Raw genomic sequence first — 18,560 nt, forward strand, 5'->3', positions numbered from 1 at the left:
TATTTTATAATAACATAGTCTTCATTATTAACATAGTCAGAAAATTAAATAATTTAAAAATAATTTGTATAATATATTCTCCTAGTTAGTTTTCTTTTAAGATTTAATTTATCTTGCTGTTAATGTTTGAGTTGCTGTAGAGTCATAAATTTAAAAAAATAAAATTACCTTAATTACTGTTATTTCTTACCTTTTCATTCCTCTAAGTGCATTCCTAATGACTAAATAGTTAAATGATTCTTAGATTTTATAGTACTGTATTAACAGCAAATTTAAAGTACTTCCAAGGAATTACTTTGGAAACTATGTTTTTAAAGAAGATAATTATCTCTTTTTTCAGAGTGAAATTAAGATTAATTTCACTTTGTTTTTAAAAGGTCCAAAAATTATTGAGGTTTTAAATATATGTCCATTCAGCATAGATATAATTACAAAATATATTTGCATCTTTGGGTAGGTGTAAGAAGAACTGACTGACACAGCATACTTCCCAGAAATTTTCCCATATTGCTCCCCCTCACCACTGAATGGAATAAAAAACAAAGATAGAAAATCTAGACTAGAATGTATCATTAGAACAGTGAAAATTCGAGAGTGATGCCACACATCACTCACTTGAAAGATTTATCTCTTTTCTGGAATCAATGGAATTTAGTCAAGACAGGAAGATGGTGATATCATTTCTTTTCTCAAGAAATTAGGGCAGCTTTATAGAATGAAATTGGATGAAATTCTGACCAACCCATTAATGATTTCCAATATCTATACATGAGAGCTAGAGATGTAAGTCTTGGATGGCAGAGAAAGACTTGCTCCATCTTGGATCAAGGTTTCTTAGGCTTAAACACAGCATTGGAAAAGACAGCATTGCCTAATGTTTTGTCCCTGACCTAGATTTCATAAAGCATCTCAGGTTCTCTCAGACATTTGGGAAGCAAGCTTAAGAGTAGAGGGGAGAGACTGAGAGAAGAGCAATGAAGTACCTAGAAGGGTAGTTGCTGCTGGCCAACAGCTACCACAGAGAACCCAGGATTATCAACATCTTTTCCAGCTCACCTTCATCAGTGTAGTGGCCTCACTCCAAAATGAGTGAGCAAACACCAAAAGAAACCAGAAATAAGAAGGGTCACCATAACGGGTGATATCTCTCCTTTCCTGGGTAAATATACATCCCATCAAATTTAGATTTTTTAAAAGTTGTGCAAAAACAAAACTTCCTTTCTTTAATTACCCAAGACAATAACTTTCTCTTCCTGGCCTCCAGGATTCAATAACTGTGATTAAAAATAGTTTACAAATGGAATGTGAATACTGTAAGTAATTTTTAAAAACTATGACAGAGCATAGGATAAATTCTGGTCACTAAAAGAATTAGGAAGATAGGAGGAAGTGAAGATAGGTTAAGTTATTCATCATTTATGAAGGTAAGCATTAGACAGTGTTTAATTTCTGAGGTTAACTTTCAAGAAATATGTATTTAAGCATTTATTTAAATATATGAGTGCCACTAAAGGAACAGTAACAAGTTTTATTACTTCTAAATTATTAAAGTAGGAGTTAGAGAACACTCCATGTAACAAAAGGCAGAAAACAGAATTTCAATCAGAGAGAGAGAGAGGGACATGATGACATAAGAAAAGGAATAACAAACATTAACTTACACAAGTGAATATAAATATTTGTCTATTAAAAGAACAATATCTTTATGTTAGGTCATGAATAAAATTCAACAATATCTTTCTACAAGGAAGACAAGTGAAACAAACTGACTCTTTCAGTTAGCATAAATGGTGAAAATAACAGTGGAAAATGAAATTAGGGGTTGCAATATACACCAGATGAAAAATAGTTCAAGGTACAAAGTATTAAATGGAGCCAAATCAGTGAAGAAAACAATCCATAAAAATTTTTATATTAAAATCTATGATATGAAAACTATTGGAAATATAAGAAAACACATAAAGAAACATGATGAAAATGTTGCACTTAACATACCTCTTTCAAGCCACAATGGCAAAAATTCAAGTCTGGCATTTAGGAGAGGATATTAGCATATTGCTGAAAAGGTATAATGAGTAGAAATTTGGCAGTGTCTTATAAAATTCAGAATGTGCCTGTCCCTCAAACCCCTGATACCAATTCCAGGAGTATATGCTATAATAATTCACTGGATAATTATTTATAATAGCTTTATTTTTTAAAAGATTTTTTATGATGTGGACCAATTTTAAAGTCTTTATTGAATTTGTTACTATATTGCTTCTGTTTTATGTTTTGGTTTTTTGGCCACGAGGCATGTAGGATCTTAGATCCCCAACCAGGGATTGAAACCTCACCTGCTGCATTGGAAGGCAAAGTCTTAACCACTGGACCACCAGGGAAGTCCCCTGTAATAGCTTTAGAAAAAAGAAAGAAAGAAAAAAACTAGAAAACATCTAAGTATTTAAATATACGGATATGGCTAAATAATATGTGATTCAGTCATAGGATAGACTACAGCAGTCAAGAGAAACAAGCTATATCTATAGAAAACAGCCTGAGTAAATCTCAATGATGTTATGCTGAGTTAAAAAAAAAAAGCAGGTTTCTGAACGTGTACTGCAGATGCCATATGTCTGTATCATTATTAAATTTCTCTCCAAAAGCCTGGGGCGGGGGTGGAATATATATATATATATATATATGTCATAGGTCTAATAAATAAAACTTCAAATCCTCCAATAGAAAAACTAGCAAAGTCATGAATAGCTAACTCACAGAAGGAAAAAGTACTCAAATAGTCAGTAAACATTCATTGATGTTTTCACTCAACAAATCTGTTTTGAACATCTACTATGTGCCAAGTACTATTGTAGGCAGGGGGATACTTGGGAAAACAAAACAAGCAAAAATCTCTGTCCTCTTGGAGCTGACATTCTAGTGAGGGCAGTAGGGGGGGAAATTAAGCTAATAAGCAAACTACATAAATGAATACATAAATTGTATATTAGGAGGTAAAATGTTGAACGGAGGAAGGCAATGGGAAAGAGGCTAGTAAGGGGTGGGGAGGGGAGATGTTGCTGAGAGAATACCAGTTCAGCCCTGAGGGCAGAGCCCAAGCTTTCCAGAAATAGGTAAAGGAGCAAAGGCCAGAAGCAGAACGTCTGTTATGCAGCTCAAGCACAGCCAGAGAGCAGCAGGAAAGGAGGTCAGAGGACAACTTAATGGGGAAGCAAGGACTTTGGCTTTTAGAGTGAGATGAGATGGGAAGCAGTTGGAAAAATGGAGAGTTTCAACACAGTGGCAATCTGATTTATTTTAACAGAATAATTCTGATTGCTTTGCTGAAAATAAACTCTCCAGAGTTGGAGAGGGTATGAGTCACACTCATGTCTAAACTTTACAGAATTTGTTTTTAAGGATCAAAATGTTTGAAAGGTGCTTAGTCCCTAATCAGCAATAACACTTTCAGGAAATAAACAATTTCTAAAAAGTAAAACACATGCATGTATACATACATGCAGAAATATTAGTATATAATAGCAAAACTATGGATATAACCCAAGTGCCCAGCAATAAGGGATCATTTAAATAAATTATAGTACATCTTGGGACTTCCCTGGTGGTGCAGTGGTTAAGACTTCGCCTTTCAGTGCAGGGGGTGTGGGTTCAATCCCTGGTTGGGGAGCTAAGATCCCACATGCCTCAAGGCCAAAAAACCAAAACATAAAACAGAAGCATTATTGTAACGAATTCAATAAAGACTTTAAAAATGGTCCACATCAAAACAATCTTTAAAAAAAATTATATTACATCTCAACACAGGACTGTCGTGAAATAATTTTTTAAATATAAAGAGCAACACTTATTGATATGAAAATTTAGCCACAATATAATATTAAAGAAAAAAGTTTCAAAGACAGCATTTGTAGTACAGTTTGAGTACATTGTAAATAAATATATGCAGTTAGATTTTTTATATAAATATACATATTCATGTGTATAGTAGTGGATGTATATAGAAGGAGAAAACCCAGAATATATACCAAAATAGTGGCAGTGAGATTATACTTGACAATGATTTTTTACTTTAATATTTATATATTTTCTACATTGTCTGAACTTTTACAATGAGGGATTAAGGATTTTAAATTTTAAACTACTTCAACTTTGAGGTAAAACAATTTGCACACACTTTGAATGGCAATATAATATCTCATTGAACAAATATGCATGCTTTCTTTGCCTGTTCCCCATTGTCATTCCTGTATCCACATCGTGGATGCTTAAGTCTCTGGTGCCTCTTGTGTTATTTCCTTGGGTTATGGTCTCAGAAGAGCAAGTACTGGAACAATGGCCATGAATGTTTTAAGGCTTTATTACTCATTGTCAAAACCCTTTCCAAGGGCTTCCCTGGTGGTGCAGTGGTTGAGAGTCCGCCTGCCAATGCAGGGGACACGGGTTGGTGCCCCGGTCCGGGAAGATCCCACATGCCGCGGAGAGGCTGGGCATGGCCGCTGAGCTTGCACATCCGGAGCCTGTGCTCCGCAATGGGAGAGGCCACAGCAGTGAGAGGCCCGCGTACCAAAAAAAAAAAAAAAAAAAAAAAAAGAGTAGACATGAACGCACCATGCAACACTGACACACAGAGTACCATAGTAGTTGCCATCAACTCACATTGAGATTATTTAAGGCTAAGACATTGGCTTGAGGCTCATTTCGTGGCTGTTAGGTGCTGGGAGTCATTGCCCCCACCAGCCCAAGTGGGAGGAGTGGGTGGGGAGTGCCTCCACTTCAAGCCCAGAGACAGTTCAATGGGCTTCTGAGAGTGCTTGACAGCAGTCACCTACCCCGGGGGACACACTGGACCATGAACTTCCAGGCCTCAGAATTACAAAGGGCAAGAGACAGGCCGTCTAGCTATGGATGGGGCATTGAAAGGGAGGTGGCTATGTTCTGTGGCCTACTTTCAGGGCAAAGAGTGCATGAATGTTTCTAAGCCATGTGTGAGAGGTAGTCCTGTCTTAGAAGGCAGCCTGGAGGGACAAACAGCATTGCAAAGAGAAGCTAAAGGTACAAATCAAGGGCTATGGCATTTGCCAGCCCCAGCAAAAGGGTGCTGCAGGTGAGAGATCCCCACAGGAGATCTCGCAGGGGAGAGATTCTCCAAAGCATCCACAAAAGTACCTGAGAAATACAGTAAACTTTAAACCCCTGCCAAGTCCAGATAATGGCAACACTAGATCATCACGGTGGTACCAGTAGGGTAAGAATATCAGCACTCACCTTTCCGCTCTTTCCTTGCTGTACTCCAATCCCAGAAGACGAGAAGCCTTGGTTACAATACTTTGAGGCGGACACAGAAAAACAAGGTGGAGAAAGAAGGCACTCACACTTATTTCACAGAAGCTGGGGGAAAAGGGAAGCCTTCAAGACCTTAAACCAAGCTTGGAGTTTCGACTATTACTTGGATGCACATTCTTATTCATAAACTGGGACTTTTTGAATTACCCAAGAGTGACAAACAAGACTGTGAAACTTGCCTGAATTTTTATTATTATACCACAAAGTAAACTTTAAAAGATAAAAAAGAGTTGCATTATGACTCTGTGTTACATTTGTATTACTTTGGTTGAAAGTTGGATATTTTTCCAGTAGTTACTTGGCAATTGTATTTCTAGTCTTTATGAATTATATTTATGTCCTGTCCATATTTAGATATTAGGATCTCAGTGATTTTCTCACTGACCTCTGTGATACAATTCTGTACCCTTTTGTCATGAGTATCAGTGTTTGCTCAACAGGCTACTCTACATTTAGAGCTTTATGAAATTAAATGGAAAAACTGATGTCAGATTTTACTTTCTACTCAATTAGACATGTGATCCAGAAACTTCGACTTTTCCATCTAAATTCTAAGTTGTATTTAAGCCAAATTCTATGCCTTTACTACACAACTATTTAAGCCAGAGTAACACTTCAGGGTTTCTCAAACTTTCTTCCACTTAGTGGCAGAGCTTCCTATTAAACTACTTGTTTGTTGACCCTTTAAGTCCTCAAAACTATCTCATTATAGTCTCCCAGAAAACTACTGCAAAGAGATATATTTACATTTTAAATTGAAGTTAAACCTTGATAATGGGAAATATCTTAAATAGAACTACAGAAATGGGTTTTTTCATTGTATTTTCAATAATTTGGCAGTACAGAAAAAAATTCAAGCATTATATTAAAAAGTATTCATACTTTGTACCAGGGCCTAGGTCCATACACAACATCATAGGGCACTTTTAGTGCCTAAATAATTAGAGATCAGTACAAAAAGAATTGAACTGAGCCATAGTTTTGACTATGCCCAAGTACTCCCATTTTTTCAATCTTTGATAAATTGAATTAATTTGAAACTCTTTTTCATCTGCTTGATCCTCCTCCCTCATCCATATCAGCCCAATGCTGATACTCTCTGCTGATGAAGAATAAAAGTATCATCTGTTCCTGTCAACATGCTGTACCGTGTCTAGACTAGATTGGTGAGGTTTGGGCCATTCCAGTCATGACCGTATTTGGTCTATTTTCAACAGAATTTCAGAGTGTTCCCTACTCTGCTAATACAGCCTTCACCTTTTCCCTTCTTTCTCTTTACCAAAGAGTCTAGTAGAAATTACTTGAATTAATTCAACTTCTCAGTAGCTTCTTCTGAAAATATCCTGTACATTCATTTATTCATTCATTCACTCATTCAACAAATACATATGAAACATCTGCTCTATAACTGGCACTGCCTGTCCATACCTTCATTTTGTTTCCTAGACAGTTAAAGAAAATTGCATTTACCTATAATAAAGGATGCATAAATTCTTAGTGAACATTCATCTTAAAAATATCACTCTGCTCCTGCTTTATTCATTAGTTTACCTAATGAGGTTAGAAATATGTTTCCCAAAAGGGGTCTTATTTTGAAAAGAACAAAGTTTAGATGACCACAATCAATAAAACAAGTAGAGGCTGATGCAGCCTTCTGCATATATATAGAGGAGGGCTGACTGATGGGGCTTGAAATTTGATTAAAGGTGATTCCATAGGAAATCTGAAATTATTTAATTAGGTATTTAAGAAAATTCAATCTTTCTCTCATGAAGAGATACCCTCAGGAATGTTGCATATACATTACAATCTCTTTCACCAACTGCTGAAAACATTTTAGATATTTTGTTAAAATCATGGTGGCCTGTACATTAAGAGTTTCTTCAGGAGAGAGTGTAAATTATATCCAATTAGGAAATTACATCATATCAATTTTGTTTTTCAATTTTCAATTTTGTAAATTTTGAAAATTAATAATTTTTAAAATCAGTTATTTTGTAATCTACATATGAAAATTACTAATATTAATAGAAAAATAAAATTACCATAGTAGATTATAGAGAGAAGTGTTCTAAAATCTATCCTAGGTTTTTAGTGTTTGTAGTAATATTAGCATCATTCCAAGGTTGGTCTCTCCTTTCCCATGACTTTCATACAGGAAATCTTAGAGGGCAGAAATTGAATAAATAGCATCAGTGTTTTCAGTGGCCTCAGATTTTTTGTATAAGTTATTTCCTCACTGATATCAGCTGGATTTCATTATCAAAAACTGAAGGTGGTACAGATTAGTGCAAAAGTTGTATTTATAAGAGATCCCCCAGGGCTAGCCTTACAAAAAGTGATATTTGACACTCTTTATCCAATGGATTTATTTGGCATCTAGAATTGATAGAGTTTATCTTGAATTTTATGAGACTCAAATACCATATGTTATGGAAAATTACAAAAATATTCTGAAAATGAGACTTTCCAGAGGGCTCTGAATAACTTTTTTGTTTTTGGTTGGTCATATTTTGTTTATTTTAATTTAGTTTTTATTGTATATTGGAGTACAGTTGATTTACAATATTGTCTTAGTTTCAGATGTACAGCAAAGTGATTCAGTTATACACATACAAATATCCATTCTTTTTCAGATTCTTTTCCATATAGGTTATTACAGAATATTGAGTAGAGTTCCCTGGCTATACAGTAGGCCCTTGTTGATTATCTATTTTATATATAGTAGTGTGTGTATGTTAATCCCAAACTCCTAATTTATCCCTCCCCACCACCTTTCCCCCTGGTAACCATAAGTTTGTTTTCAAAGTCTGTGAGTCTGTTTTGTAAATAAGTTCATTTGTATCATTTTTTTTGATTCCACATATAAGTGGTATCATGTGATATTTGTCTTCCTCTGTATGACTTATTTCACTTAGTATGATAATCTCTAGGTCCATCCATGTTGATGCAGATGGCATTATTTCATTCTTTATTATGGCTGAGTAGTATTCCATTGTATATATGTACAAAATCTTTTTTATCCATTCTGCCTTCGATGGGCATTTAGGTTGCTTGCATGTCTTGACTATTGTAAATAGTGCTGCAGTGAACATTGGGGTGCATGTATCTTTTCGAATTATGGTTTTCTCTGGGTATATGCCCAGAAGTGGGATTGCTGGATCATATGGTAGTTCAATTTTTAGTTTTTTAAGGAACCACCATACTGTTCTCCATAGGGAGTGTCCCAATTTACATTCCTGCCAACAGTGTAGGAAGGTTCTGTTTTCTTCATACCCTCTCCAGCATTTACTGTTTTTAGACTTTTTGATGATGGCCATTCTGACTGTTGTGAGATATTACCACATTGTAGTTTTGATTTGCATTTCTTTAATAATTAGCTATGTGGAGCATCTTTTCATGTGCTTTTTGGCCATCTGTATGTCTTCTTTGGAGAAATGTCTATTTAGGTCTTCTGCCCATTTTGTTTGTTTGTTTGTTGTTTTTTTAATTGGAGTATACTTTTTTTACACTGCTGTGTCAGTTTCTGCTGTACAGCAAAGCGACTCAGCCATACATATACATATATCCCCTATTGTTTGGATTTCCTTCCCATTTAGGTCACCACAGAGCACCAAGTAGAGTTCCTTGTGCTACACCGTAGGTTCTCATTAGTCACCTATTTTATACTTAGTAGTGTATATATGTCAATCCTAATCTCCCAATTCATCCCCCCCCTTCACCCTTGGTATCCATATGTTTGTGTCTCTAATTTCTGCTTTGCAAGTAAGATCATCATTACCATTTTTCTTGATACCACATATATGTGTTAATATATGATATTTGTTTTTCTCTTTCTGACTTACTTCACTCTGTATGACAGTCTCTAGGTCCATTAATGTCTCTGCAAATGACACAGTTTTGTTCCTTTTTATGGCTGAGTAATATTCCATTGTATATATGTACCACATCTTCTATATCCATTCCTCTGTTGATGGACATTTATGTTGCTTCCATGTCCTGGCTATTGTAAATAGTGCTGCAGTGAATATTGAGGAGCATGTGTCTTTTTGAATTATGATTTTTTCAGGGTATATGCCAGTAGTGGGATTGCTGGGTCATATGGTAGTTCTATTTTTAGTTTTTTAAGGAACCTTCATACTGTTCTACATAGTGGCTGTATCAATTTACATTACCACCAACAGTGCAAGAGGGTTCCCTTTACTCTACACCATCTCCAGCATTTATTCTTTGTAGATTTTTTGATGATGGCTATTCTGAATAGTGTGAGGTGATACCTTGTTATAGTTTTGATTTGCACTTCTCTAATAATTAGTGATGTTGAGCATTTTTTCATGTGTTTTTTGGCCATCTGTATGTCTTCTTTGGAGAAATGTCTATTTAGGTCCTCTGCCCATTTTTTGATTGGGTTCTTTGTTTTTTTGATGTTGAGCTGCGTGAGCTGTTTGTATATTTTGGAGATTAACCCATTGTCAGTCACTTCATTTGCAAATATTGTTTCCCATCCTCTGGGTTGTCTTTTTGTTTTGTTTGTGGTTTCCTTTGCTGTGCAAAAGCTTGTAAGATTATTAGGTCTCATTTGTTTATTTTTGTTTTTATTTTCATTACTTTAAGAGGTGGATCCAAAAAGATATTGCTGTGATTTATGTCAAAAATTGTCCTACCTATTACTTCCTCTAGGAGTTTTATAGTATTCAGTATTCCATTTAGATCTCTAATGGATTGGTGTCTTGGATTCCTTTTATTTCTTTTTCTTCTCTGATTGCTGTGGCTCAGACTTCCAAAACTATGTTGAATAAAAGTGTGGAAATCTTTGTCTTGTTCCTGATCTTAGAGGAAATGCTTTCAGTTTTTCACCATTGACTATGATGTTACCTGTTGGTTTGTCATATATGGCCTTTATTATGTTGAGGTACATTCCCTCTATGCCCACTTTCTGGAGAGTTTTTAATCATAAATGGGTGTTGAATTTTGTCAAAAGAATTTTCTGCATCTATTGAGATGATCATTTGTTTATTTTTGGTTTTATTGCCATTACTCTAGGATATGGCTCGAAAAAGATATTGCTGTGATTTATATCAAAGAGTGTTCTACCTATGTTTTCCTCTAATAGTTTTATAGCATTCAGTCTTACATTTAGGTCTTTAATCCATTTTGAGTTTGTTTTTTGTATGGTGTTAAAGAAATTTCTAATTTCTTTTTTTACATGTAGCCGTCTAGTTTTCCCAGCACCACTTATTGAAGAGACTGTCTTTTCTCCATTGTATGTTCTTGCTTCCTTTGTCATAGATTAATTGACCATAGGTGCATGGGTTTATTTCTGGGCTTGCTGTCATGTTTCATTGATCTATATTTCTGTTTTTGTGCCAGTACCATACTGTTTTGATTGCTGTAGCTTTGCAGTATAGTCGGAAGTCAGGGAGCCTGATTCCTCCAGCTCCACTTTTCTTTCTCAAGATTGCTTTGGCTATTCAGGGTCTTTTGTGTTTCAATACAAATTTTAAGATTTTTGTTCTAGTTCTGTGGAAAATGCCATTGGTAATTTGACAGGGATTGATTGAATCTGTAGATTGCCTTGTGTAGTACAGTCATTTTGACAATACTGATTCTTCCAATTCAAGAACATGGTATATCTTTACATCTGTTTGTGTCATCTTCAGTTTCTTTCATCAGCATCTCATAGTTTGGGGAGTACAGGTATTTTGTCTTCTTAGGTAGGTTTATTCCTAAGTATTTGATTATTTTTCATGCAATAGTAAATGTGATTGTTTCTTTAATTTCTCTTTCTGATCTTTTGTTGTTGTTGTATAAAAGTGGAACAGATTTCTGTGTATTAATTTTGTACCCTGCAACTTTACTGAATTCATTGATTACCTCTAGCAGTTTTCTGGTAGCATCTTTAGGATTTTCTATGTATAGTATCATGTCACCTGCAAACAGTGACAATTTTCCTTTTTCTTTTCCAATTTGGATTACTTTCATTTCTTTTTCTTCTCTGATTGCCATGGCTAGGACTTCCAAAACTATGTTGAAGAAAAGTGGTGAGAGTGGAAATCCTTGTCTTGTTCCTGATCTTAGAGGAAATGCTTTCAGCTTTTCACCATTGAATATGATGTTACCTGTAGGTTTGTCATATATGGCCTTTATTATGTTGAGGTATGTTCCCTCTATGCCCACTTTCTGGAGAGTTTTTATCATAAATGGGTGTTGAATTTTGTCAAAAGCTTTTTCTGCATCTATTGAGATGATCATATGGTTTTTGTTCTTCAAATTGTTAATGTACTGTATCACACTGATTGATTTGTGGATATTAAAAAACACTTGCACGCCTGAAATAAATCCCATTTGATCAAAATCCCATTTTGATCCTTATAAGGTATTGTTGGATTCAGATGGCTAGTATTTTGTTGAGGATTTTTGTGTATATGTTCATCAGTGATATTGACCTGTAGTTTTCTTTTTTTGTGATATCGTTTTCTGGTGTTGGTATCAGGGTGATGGTGGCCTCATAGAATGAGTTTGGGTGTTTTCCTTCCTCTGCAATTTTTTGGAATAGTTTCAGAAGGATAGATGTTAACCCCTCTCTAAATGTTTGATAGAATTTGCCTGTGAAGCCATTTGTTCCTGGCCTTTTGTTTGTTGTGATTCACAGTTTCAATTTCAGTGCTTGTGATTGGTCTATTCGTATTTTCTATTTCTTCCTGATTCAGTCTTGGGAGATTGTACTTTCTACAAAATTGTCCTTTTCTTCTAGGTTGTCCATTTTATTGGTGTATAGTTGCTTGTAGTAGTGTCTTATGGTCCTTTGTATTTCTGTGGTGTCTGTTGTAACTTCTCCTTTTTCATTTCTAATGTTACTGATTTCAGTCCTCTCCCATTTTTTCTTGATGAGTCTGGCTAAAGGTTTATCAGTTTTGTTTATCTTTTCAAAGAACCATCTTTTAGTTTCATAGATGTTTTCTTAGTCTGTATTTAATTTATTTCTGCTCTCATCTTTTTGTTTTCTTTCTTCTACTAACTTTGGGATTTTTTAGTTCTTCTTTCTCTAGTTGATTTGGTATAGGTTTAGGTTGTTTATTTAAGATTTCCCTTGTTTCCTGAGGTAAGATTGTATTGCTATAAACTTCCCTTTTAGAACTGCTTTTGCTGCACCCCATAGGATTTTGATCGTCATGTTTTCCTTGTCATTTGTCTCTAGGTATTTTTTAATTTTCTCTTTGATTTCTTCAGTGATCCATTGATTGTTTAGTGACATAATATTTCACCTCCACGTGTTTCTGTTTTTTTTCTTGTGGTTGATTTCTAATGTCATAGCCATGTGGTCAGAAAAGATATTTGATATGATTTCAATTTTCTTAAATTTATAGAGGCTTGCTTTGTGGTCCAGCATGTGTTCTATCTTAGAGAATGTTCCATGTGTACTTGAGAAGAATGTGTATTCTGCTGCTTTTGGATGGAATGTTTTATAAATATCAATTAAGGCCATCTAGTCTAATGTGTCATTTAAGGCCTTATTGTGTTTCCTTATTGATTTTCTGTCTGCGTGTTCTCTCCATTGATGTAAGTGAGGTGTTAAAGTCCCCCACTGTTATTCTGTTACTGTTGATTTTTTCTTTAATGCTGTTAGCATTTGCCTTCCATATTGAGATCCTCCTATGTTGGGTGAACATAAATTTGCAATTGTTTTGTCACCTTCTTGGATTCATCTCTTGATCATTATGTGGTGTCCTTCTTTGCCTCTTGTAACAGTCTTTATTTTTACATCTATTTTGTCTGATATGAGTATTGCTACTCCAGCTTTTTTTTTTTTAATTCCATTTGCATGGAATATCTTTTTCCATCCCCTCACTTTCAGTCTGTATGTGTCCCTAGATCTGAAGTGGGTCACTTTTACACAGCATATATACAGGTCTTGTTTTTGTATCCATTCAGCCAGTCTATGCCTTTCTTTGTAGTATTTAATCCATTTACATTTAAGGTAATTATCAATATGTATGTTCTTATTGGCATTTTGTTAATTGTTTTTGATTTCTTTAGGTAGGTTTTTTTCTTCCCTTCCTATTTTATTCTCTTCTCTTGTGATTTGATGAGTATCTTTAGTGTTGTGTTTTATTATGTTTTTTCTTTTGTGTATGTATCTATTGTAGATTTTTATGTGAGGTTCCCATGTGGTTTTTATTTAGCTATATATATATATATATTCATATATATATACACATATATATGTGTATATGTGTGTATATATATATATATATATATATGATTTTTTTCAAGTTGCTGGTCTCTTCAAATGCATTTCCAACATCCTGGATTTGTGCTCTCCTCATGATTGCTGGTTTTAATATCATATTTGCATGTGGATGATTTACAACCTTTACTGTATGTTTGCCTTTACTGGTGAACTTTCCCATTCGTAATTTTGTTTGTTTCTTTCTTTCTAGTTGTTGCCTCTTCTTTTCTGCCTAGAGAAATTCCTTTAGCATTTGTTGTAAAGCTGGTTTGGTGGTGCTGAATTCTCTTAGCTTTTGCTTGTCAGTAAAGCTTTTCATTTCTCCTCAAGTCTGAATGAGCGCCTTGCTAAGTAGAGTATTCTTAGTTATAGTTTTTTTCCTTTCATCATTTAAATATATCATGTCATTCCCTTCTGACCTGCAGAGTTTCTGCTGAAAAATCAGCTGATAGCCTTATTGGGATTCCATTGTATGTTATTTGTTGCTTTTCCCTTGTTGCTTTTAGTATTTTCTCGTTGCTTTTAATTTTTGTTAGTTTGGTTAATATGTGTCTCTGCATATTCCTCCTTGGTTTTATCCTGTATGGGACTCTCTGTGCTTCCTGGACTTGAGTGAGTGTTTCCTTTTCCATGTTAAGGAAGTTTTCTCCTATTATCTGTTCAAATATTTTCCCAGGTCCTTTCCTCTCTCTCTTCTCCTTCTGAGACCCCTATAATGCAAATGTTGGTACATTTAATGTTGTCCCAGAGCTCTCTGTGACTGTCTTCATTCATTTTCATTCTTTTTTCTTTATTCTTTTCCATGGCAGTGATTTCCACCAATCTGCCTTCCAGCTCACTTGTCTGTTCTTATGCCTCATTTATTCTGAAAATTATTCCTTCTAGTATATTTTTCATTTCAGTTATTTTATTGTTCATCTCTGTTTTTTGTTCTTTGAATTATCTACCACTTTGTTAAACATTTCTTTTATCTTCTTGGTCTGTGCCTTCATTCTTTTTCTGAGATCTTGGATCATCTTTATGATCATTACTCCAAATTCTTTTTCAGGTAGATTGCCTATCTACACTTCACCTACTTGTTCTTCTGGGGTTTTATCTTGTTCCTTCATCTGGAACATATTTCTCTGCCATCTCATTTTGTCTAACTTTCTGTTTGTGGTCTCTGTTCTGTAGGCTGCAGGATCGTACTTCCTCTTGCTCCTGGTGTTTGCCCCCTGGTCGTTAGGTTCTTCCAGGGACTTGTGCAGGCTTCCTGGTAGGAGAGACTGGTGCCTGCCCACTGGTGGGGGGAGCTGGGTGTTGTCCCTCTGGTGGGCAGGGCCATGTCAACAGGTGTGTTCAGAGGAGGCTGTGAGCTCAGGACAACTTTTGGCAGCCTGTCTGCTGATGGGTGGGGCTGTGTTCTCACCTTGTTGGTTGTTTGGCCTGAGGCATCCCAGTACTGGAGTCTGCAGGCTGTTGGGTGGGGTTGGGTCTCAGTGCCAAAATGGCAGCCTCCTGGAGAGCTCACACTGATGAATATTCCCTGGCCCTCCACTACCAGTGTCCTTGCCCTCACCATGTGCCACAGCCCACCCGTGCCTCCCCAGGAGACCCTCTAAGACTTGCAGGTAGATCTGGCCCAGGCTCCTGTGGAGTCACTGCTTTGTCCTGGATGCCAGGGCACGTGAAACCTTGTGTGCACACTTCAAGAGTGGCGTGTCTGTTTCCCCCAGTCCTGTGGAACTCCTGCACTCAAGTCCCCTGGCCTTCAAAGCCCAATTCTCTGGTGGTTCCTCCTCCCGATGCCAGACCCTCAGACTGGGGAGCCTGACGTCTGGCTCAGAAGTCTCACTACTGTGGGAGAACTTCTGAGATATAATTGTTTTCCAGTTTGTGGGTTGCCCACCTGGTGGGTATGAGATTTGATTATATTGTGAAAATGCCCCTTCTCATTGTGGCTTCCTGTTTGTCTTTGGATGTAGAATATCTTCTTTGGTAGGTTACAGTCTTTTTTGTCAGTGGTTGTTCTGAAGATAGTTGTGATTTTGGTATTTTGTGAGAGAGCTCCATTCCTTCTACTTCAACATCCTGTCTCCTCCCTTCTGAATGTCTTGATATTAACATGAGAGTCACTAATATTCCTGAAATCACTGAAGAAATTTGATTGTTCGATGGCAATGCTGCTGTCAACGTCCTCTTTCTATCTGTCATTTATCCTGTAAATCTTCTGCCCAGATGGACTTTGCCTGGTAATGGAGAAGACAGAGTCCTCAAGGAAAATAGAATTAAAAGGTTATTTGATTATAGTTAGGTCAGATGTATACTCTCCTCTCTCCTAGTGACAAAATGACTGATTGATGATTGATCCTTGTGGATTGCAGCAAAGAAGATTCTAAGAAGCCTTCGGTTTACATTAATAAATTATTTCAGTTGACAGTAGAATACGGAAATAATTAAATGTGCAAATAGTGATTCCCTCTTCATGCAATTCTTTTTTTAAAAATCGTTTTATTTGTATATCCAGATTTTAACATTCATTTGATCTTTTATTGAAAAGGCTTTATTTTTTTCCCCTTATATTTTGAGGAAGCTAAAATTGTGACAACTATTTAATGAAATAAAGTAAATGGTTACCAAGTTTTAAACATATCTATTTTCTTATAACACCTTTTTATATTACCGCTATGTTTGAATTTCAGTAATGATGTTACAGATTACTTATTTTGTCCAAAAAAAGATAAAAAGAGAAAATTACAACTTGGGGAAAAATGACAAAGACCAACATGTCTTCGTTTATAATGCTCTATTTTTATTTTTAGTGTCTCAATGTAAATAAGCAGGTGAGAGATGATTGATTTTTTTTCCTTTACAGCGGTTTACCTCTGCAAAAGAACAATGCAAAACAAAGCAAGGCTGGAACTAGCTGACTATGAAGCTGTAAGTACCAAGGACTTCCTGACAAAGAAAGGTATAAAATGAGCAAGAATAAGGCCTACGGTCATTTCTGGGCACTCTTAACTTTCTACATTCATGGATCTTAGGGATCAGATTTCCAGGGAAGGGCAGCATAATGATTTAACATATCCCTTACTTGCTTATTTCCTCTCATCATTCACAATGAGGATGGTGAAATTCTAAATACACAAACTCAGAGAAGAAGGAGGAAGCATATCTTATTTGCTAAAATTGACTTAAATGTAAAAACTTATATATATGTATATATATATACTATATATAATGAAGATATCCAAACTTAGAGAATTATAGAGCATTTACACTGGGAAAATGGTTTTTGCAAAACCTTTATGTTGGTCACCATCCGCAGATTAAATTAATCTCATGTAGTTTGTTCAGATGGTTGCTATGTTCTGATTTACTAAACTTGAAGCACTGTCTACAACTGGGTAGTAGGGGGCTGAAGGTTTAAATTTTTCTCAGGAACTGGATAGACTGGTTGAATCAGTAGTAGAGAGTATTGCTTTCCTGTTCCTCAGTAAAATGAGCACAGGAAAATCCAATGGATTAGTCTTGAGCACTTTTTTTATATAAGGTAAGTTTAGTATTTTTGATTTTTAGTTATATTCTCCAACATTAATATTCATAATAGGTTTTCCTGTGTCCTCTATGACTGTTAATATGAGTATTAGCTGCGTTCAGTGAGCATGACTTATCATTCCAAGTACACTTACTCCTTTAGAAATTCTGATTTGTTTTTTTGGTAAGTACATATGGTAGATAAACTAGAAGGGAGTCGTAAAGCTGAGGACCAGAATGTCTTCACCGTGGTATATTTTTCAGGAGAGCTTGGCCAGGCTGCAGAGGGCATTTGCTCGGAAGTGGGAGTTCATTTTTATGCAAGCAGAAGCACAAGCAAAGTGAGTCCTTGTGAGTCTTTTGGAAGATTTGTCCAAGTTGTGGCCTTTTGTCCAGAGAGGCACTATAATTAACACTACTTATTATTCATTATTATGATATTAACAGAGTGGACAAGAAGAGAGACAAGATTGAAAGAAAGATCCTTGATAGTCAGGAGAGAGCATTCTGGGACGTACACAGACCCGTGGTAAGCAAGCGCACCAACGTTGTCTAACTTCATAATCTCAGCCTTTGGAAAGTAAAGGAAGAATGCAGAATGCAGTAACTCCATCACTTGTCCCAAAGTCTTGGTGAATTATTTAAGAAAAGATTGCCACTTTTGTGTAAGATGACTAGAGTTCAATAGTATAATATTTTTTAAAACTATGCATTTTTCTAACATGACATTACTTGCTTGCTCATTCTTTGCTTTTGAGGTGCTTGATACTTTCATACACTTGAAAGAAAGAAGACTGCAACAAAGCAGTTTTTCATGGCTTATGATCTACATTTTTCTGGATTGATAGTAAAAGTATTAGTCAAAATGTTGTTCCTCCACTAATTTTTCTTTTTAAAACTTACTAACAACATGCTTTGAATGTCAACTTTCATGGAAACATTTTAGGTGGCTCAGTTTCAGTTCAGCTCATACTTCTAATGATGTAACTGGTCATTGAATCTACATACAGTAACTTAGCTGGTTTTCTTAAATAGTAATGTTAAACCATGTGAGTCAGAGTAACAAATAACAAATGTCCTTGATTAATACCAGAAAACTTTGTGTAAGGAATTAAACAGTGGTTATGAGTATTCATAAGAAAGCATGTCTACTCTCATATAGCATATTTTGATGCTAGGTCTTTGTTTTCTATATATTTCTTTAAGCACAGACCTAGAGAATAATATTTACATACTATTATTAAATAACAGGATCACAGCATGAGACAAATCAAGATTCTTTGAGAATATCTTAAAATTTTCTTCTCAACTACCTTTAGAAACTGACCAAAATAGGTCTGTTTTCCAAAGGTTTGTATATATATCTGTATCTATGCCTATATACATATAGTTATGGATATATATTGATATATATTTAAATTTTAGATAGTAATGCAGTTGTTAAATTTCGTATGGAATTTTTTGAATTCAA

The 18,560-nt window shown here is 35.5% G+C and overlaps 1 protein-coding gene across 5 annotated transcripts in view; it reads left to right on the forward strand.

The window, feature by feature from the left end:
- Window positions 1-18,560, forward strand: part of RGS7 (regulator of G protein signaling 7) — a gene marked incomplete at its 3' end in the record, with an annotated part of 607,621 nt that overhangs the window by 505,246 nt on the left and 83,815 nt on the right. For all 5 annotated transcript variants that reach the window (XM_079925792.1, XM_079925793.1, XM_079925794.1 and 2 more), the window contains 3 exons: window positions 16,428-16,492; window positions 17,354-17,430; window positions 17,537-17,618. In XM_079925792.1, the coding sequence (XP_079781918.1) occupies window positions 16,428-16,492; window positions 17,354-17,430; window positions 17,537-17,618 (224 nt within the window). The remainder of the gene's footprint in view (window positions 1-16,427; window positions 16,493-17,353; window positions 17,431-17,536; window positions 17,619-18,560) is intronic.

Source organism: Stenella coeruleoalba (assembly GCF_951394435.1).
Source record: "Stenella coeruleoalba genome assembly, chromosome: 1".
In the NCBI taxonomy this organism is placed as follows: Eukaryota; Metazoa; Chordata; class Mammalia; order Artiodactyla; family Delphinidae; genus Stenella; species Stenella coeruleoalba.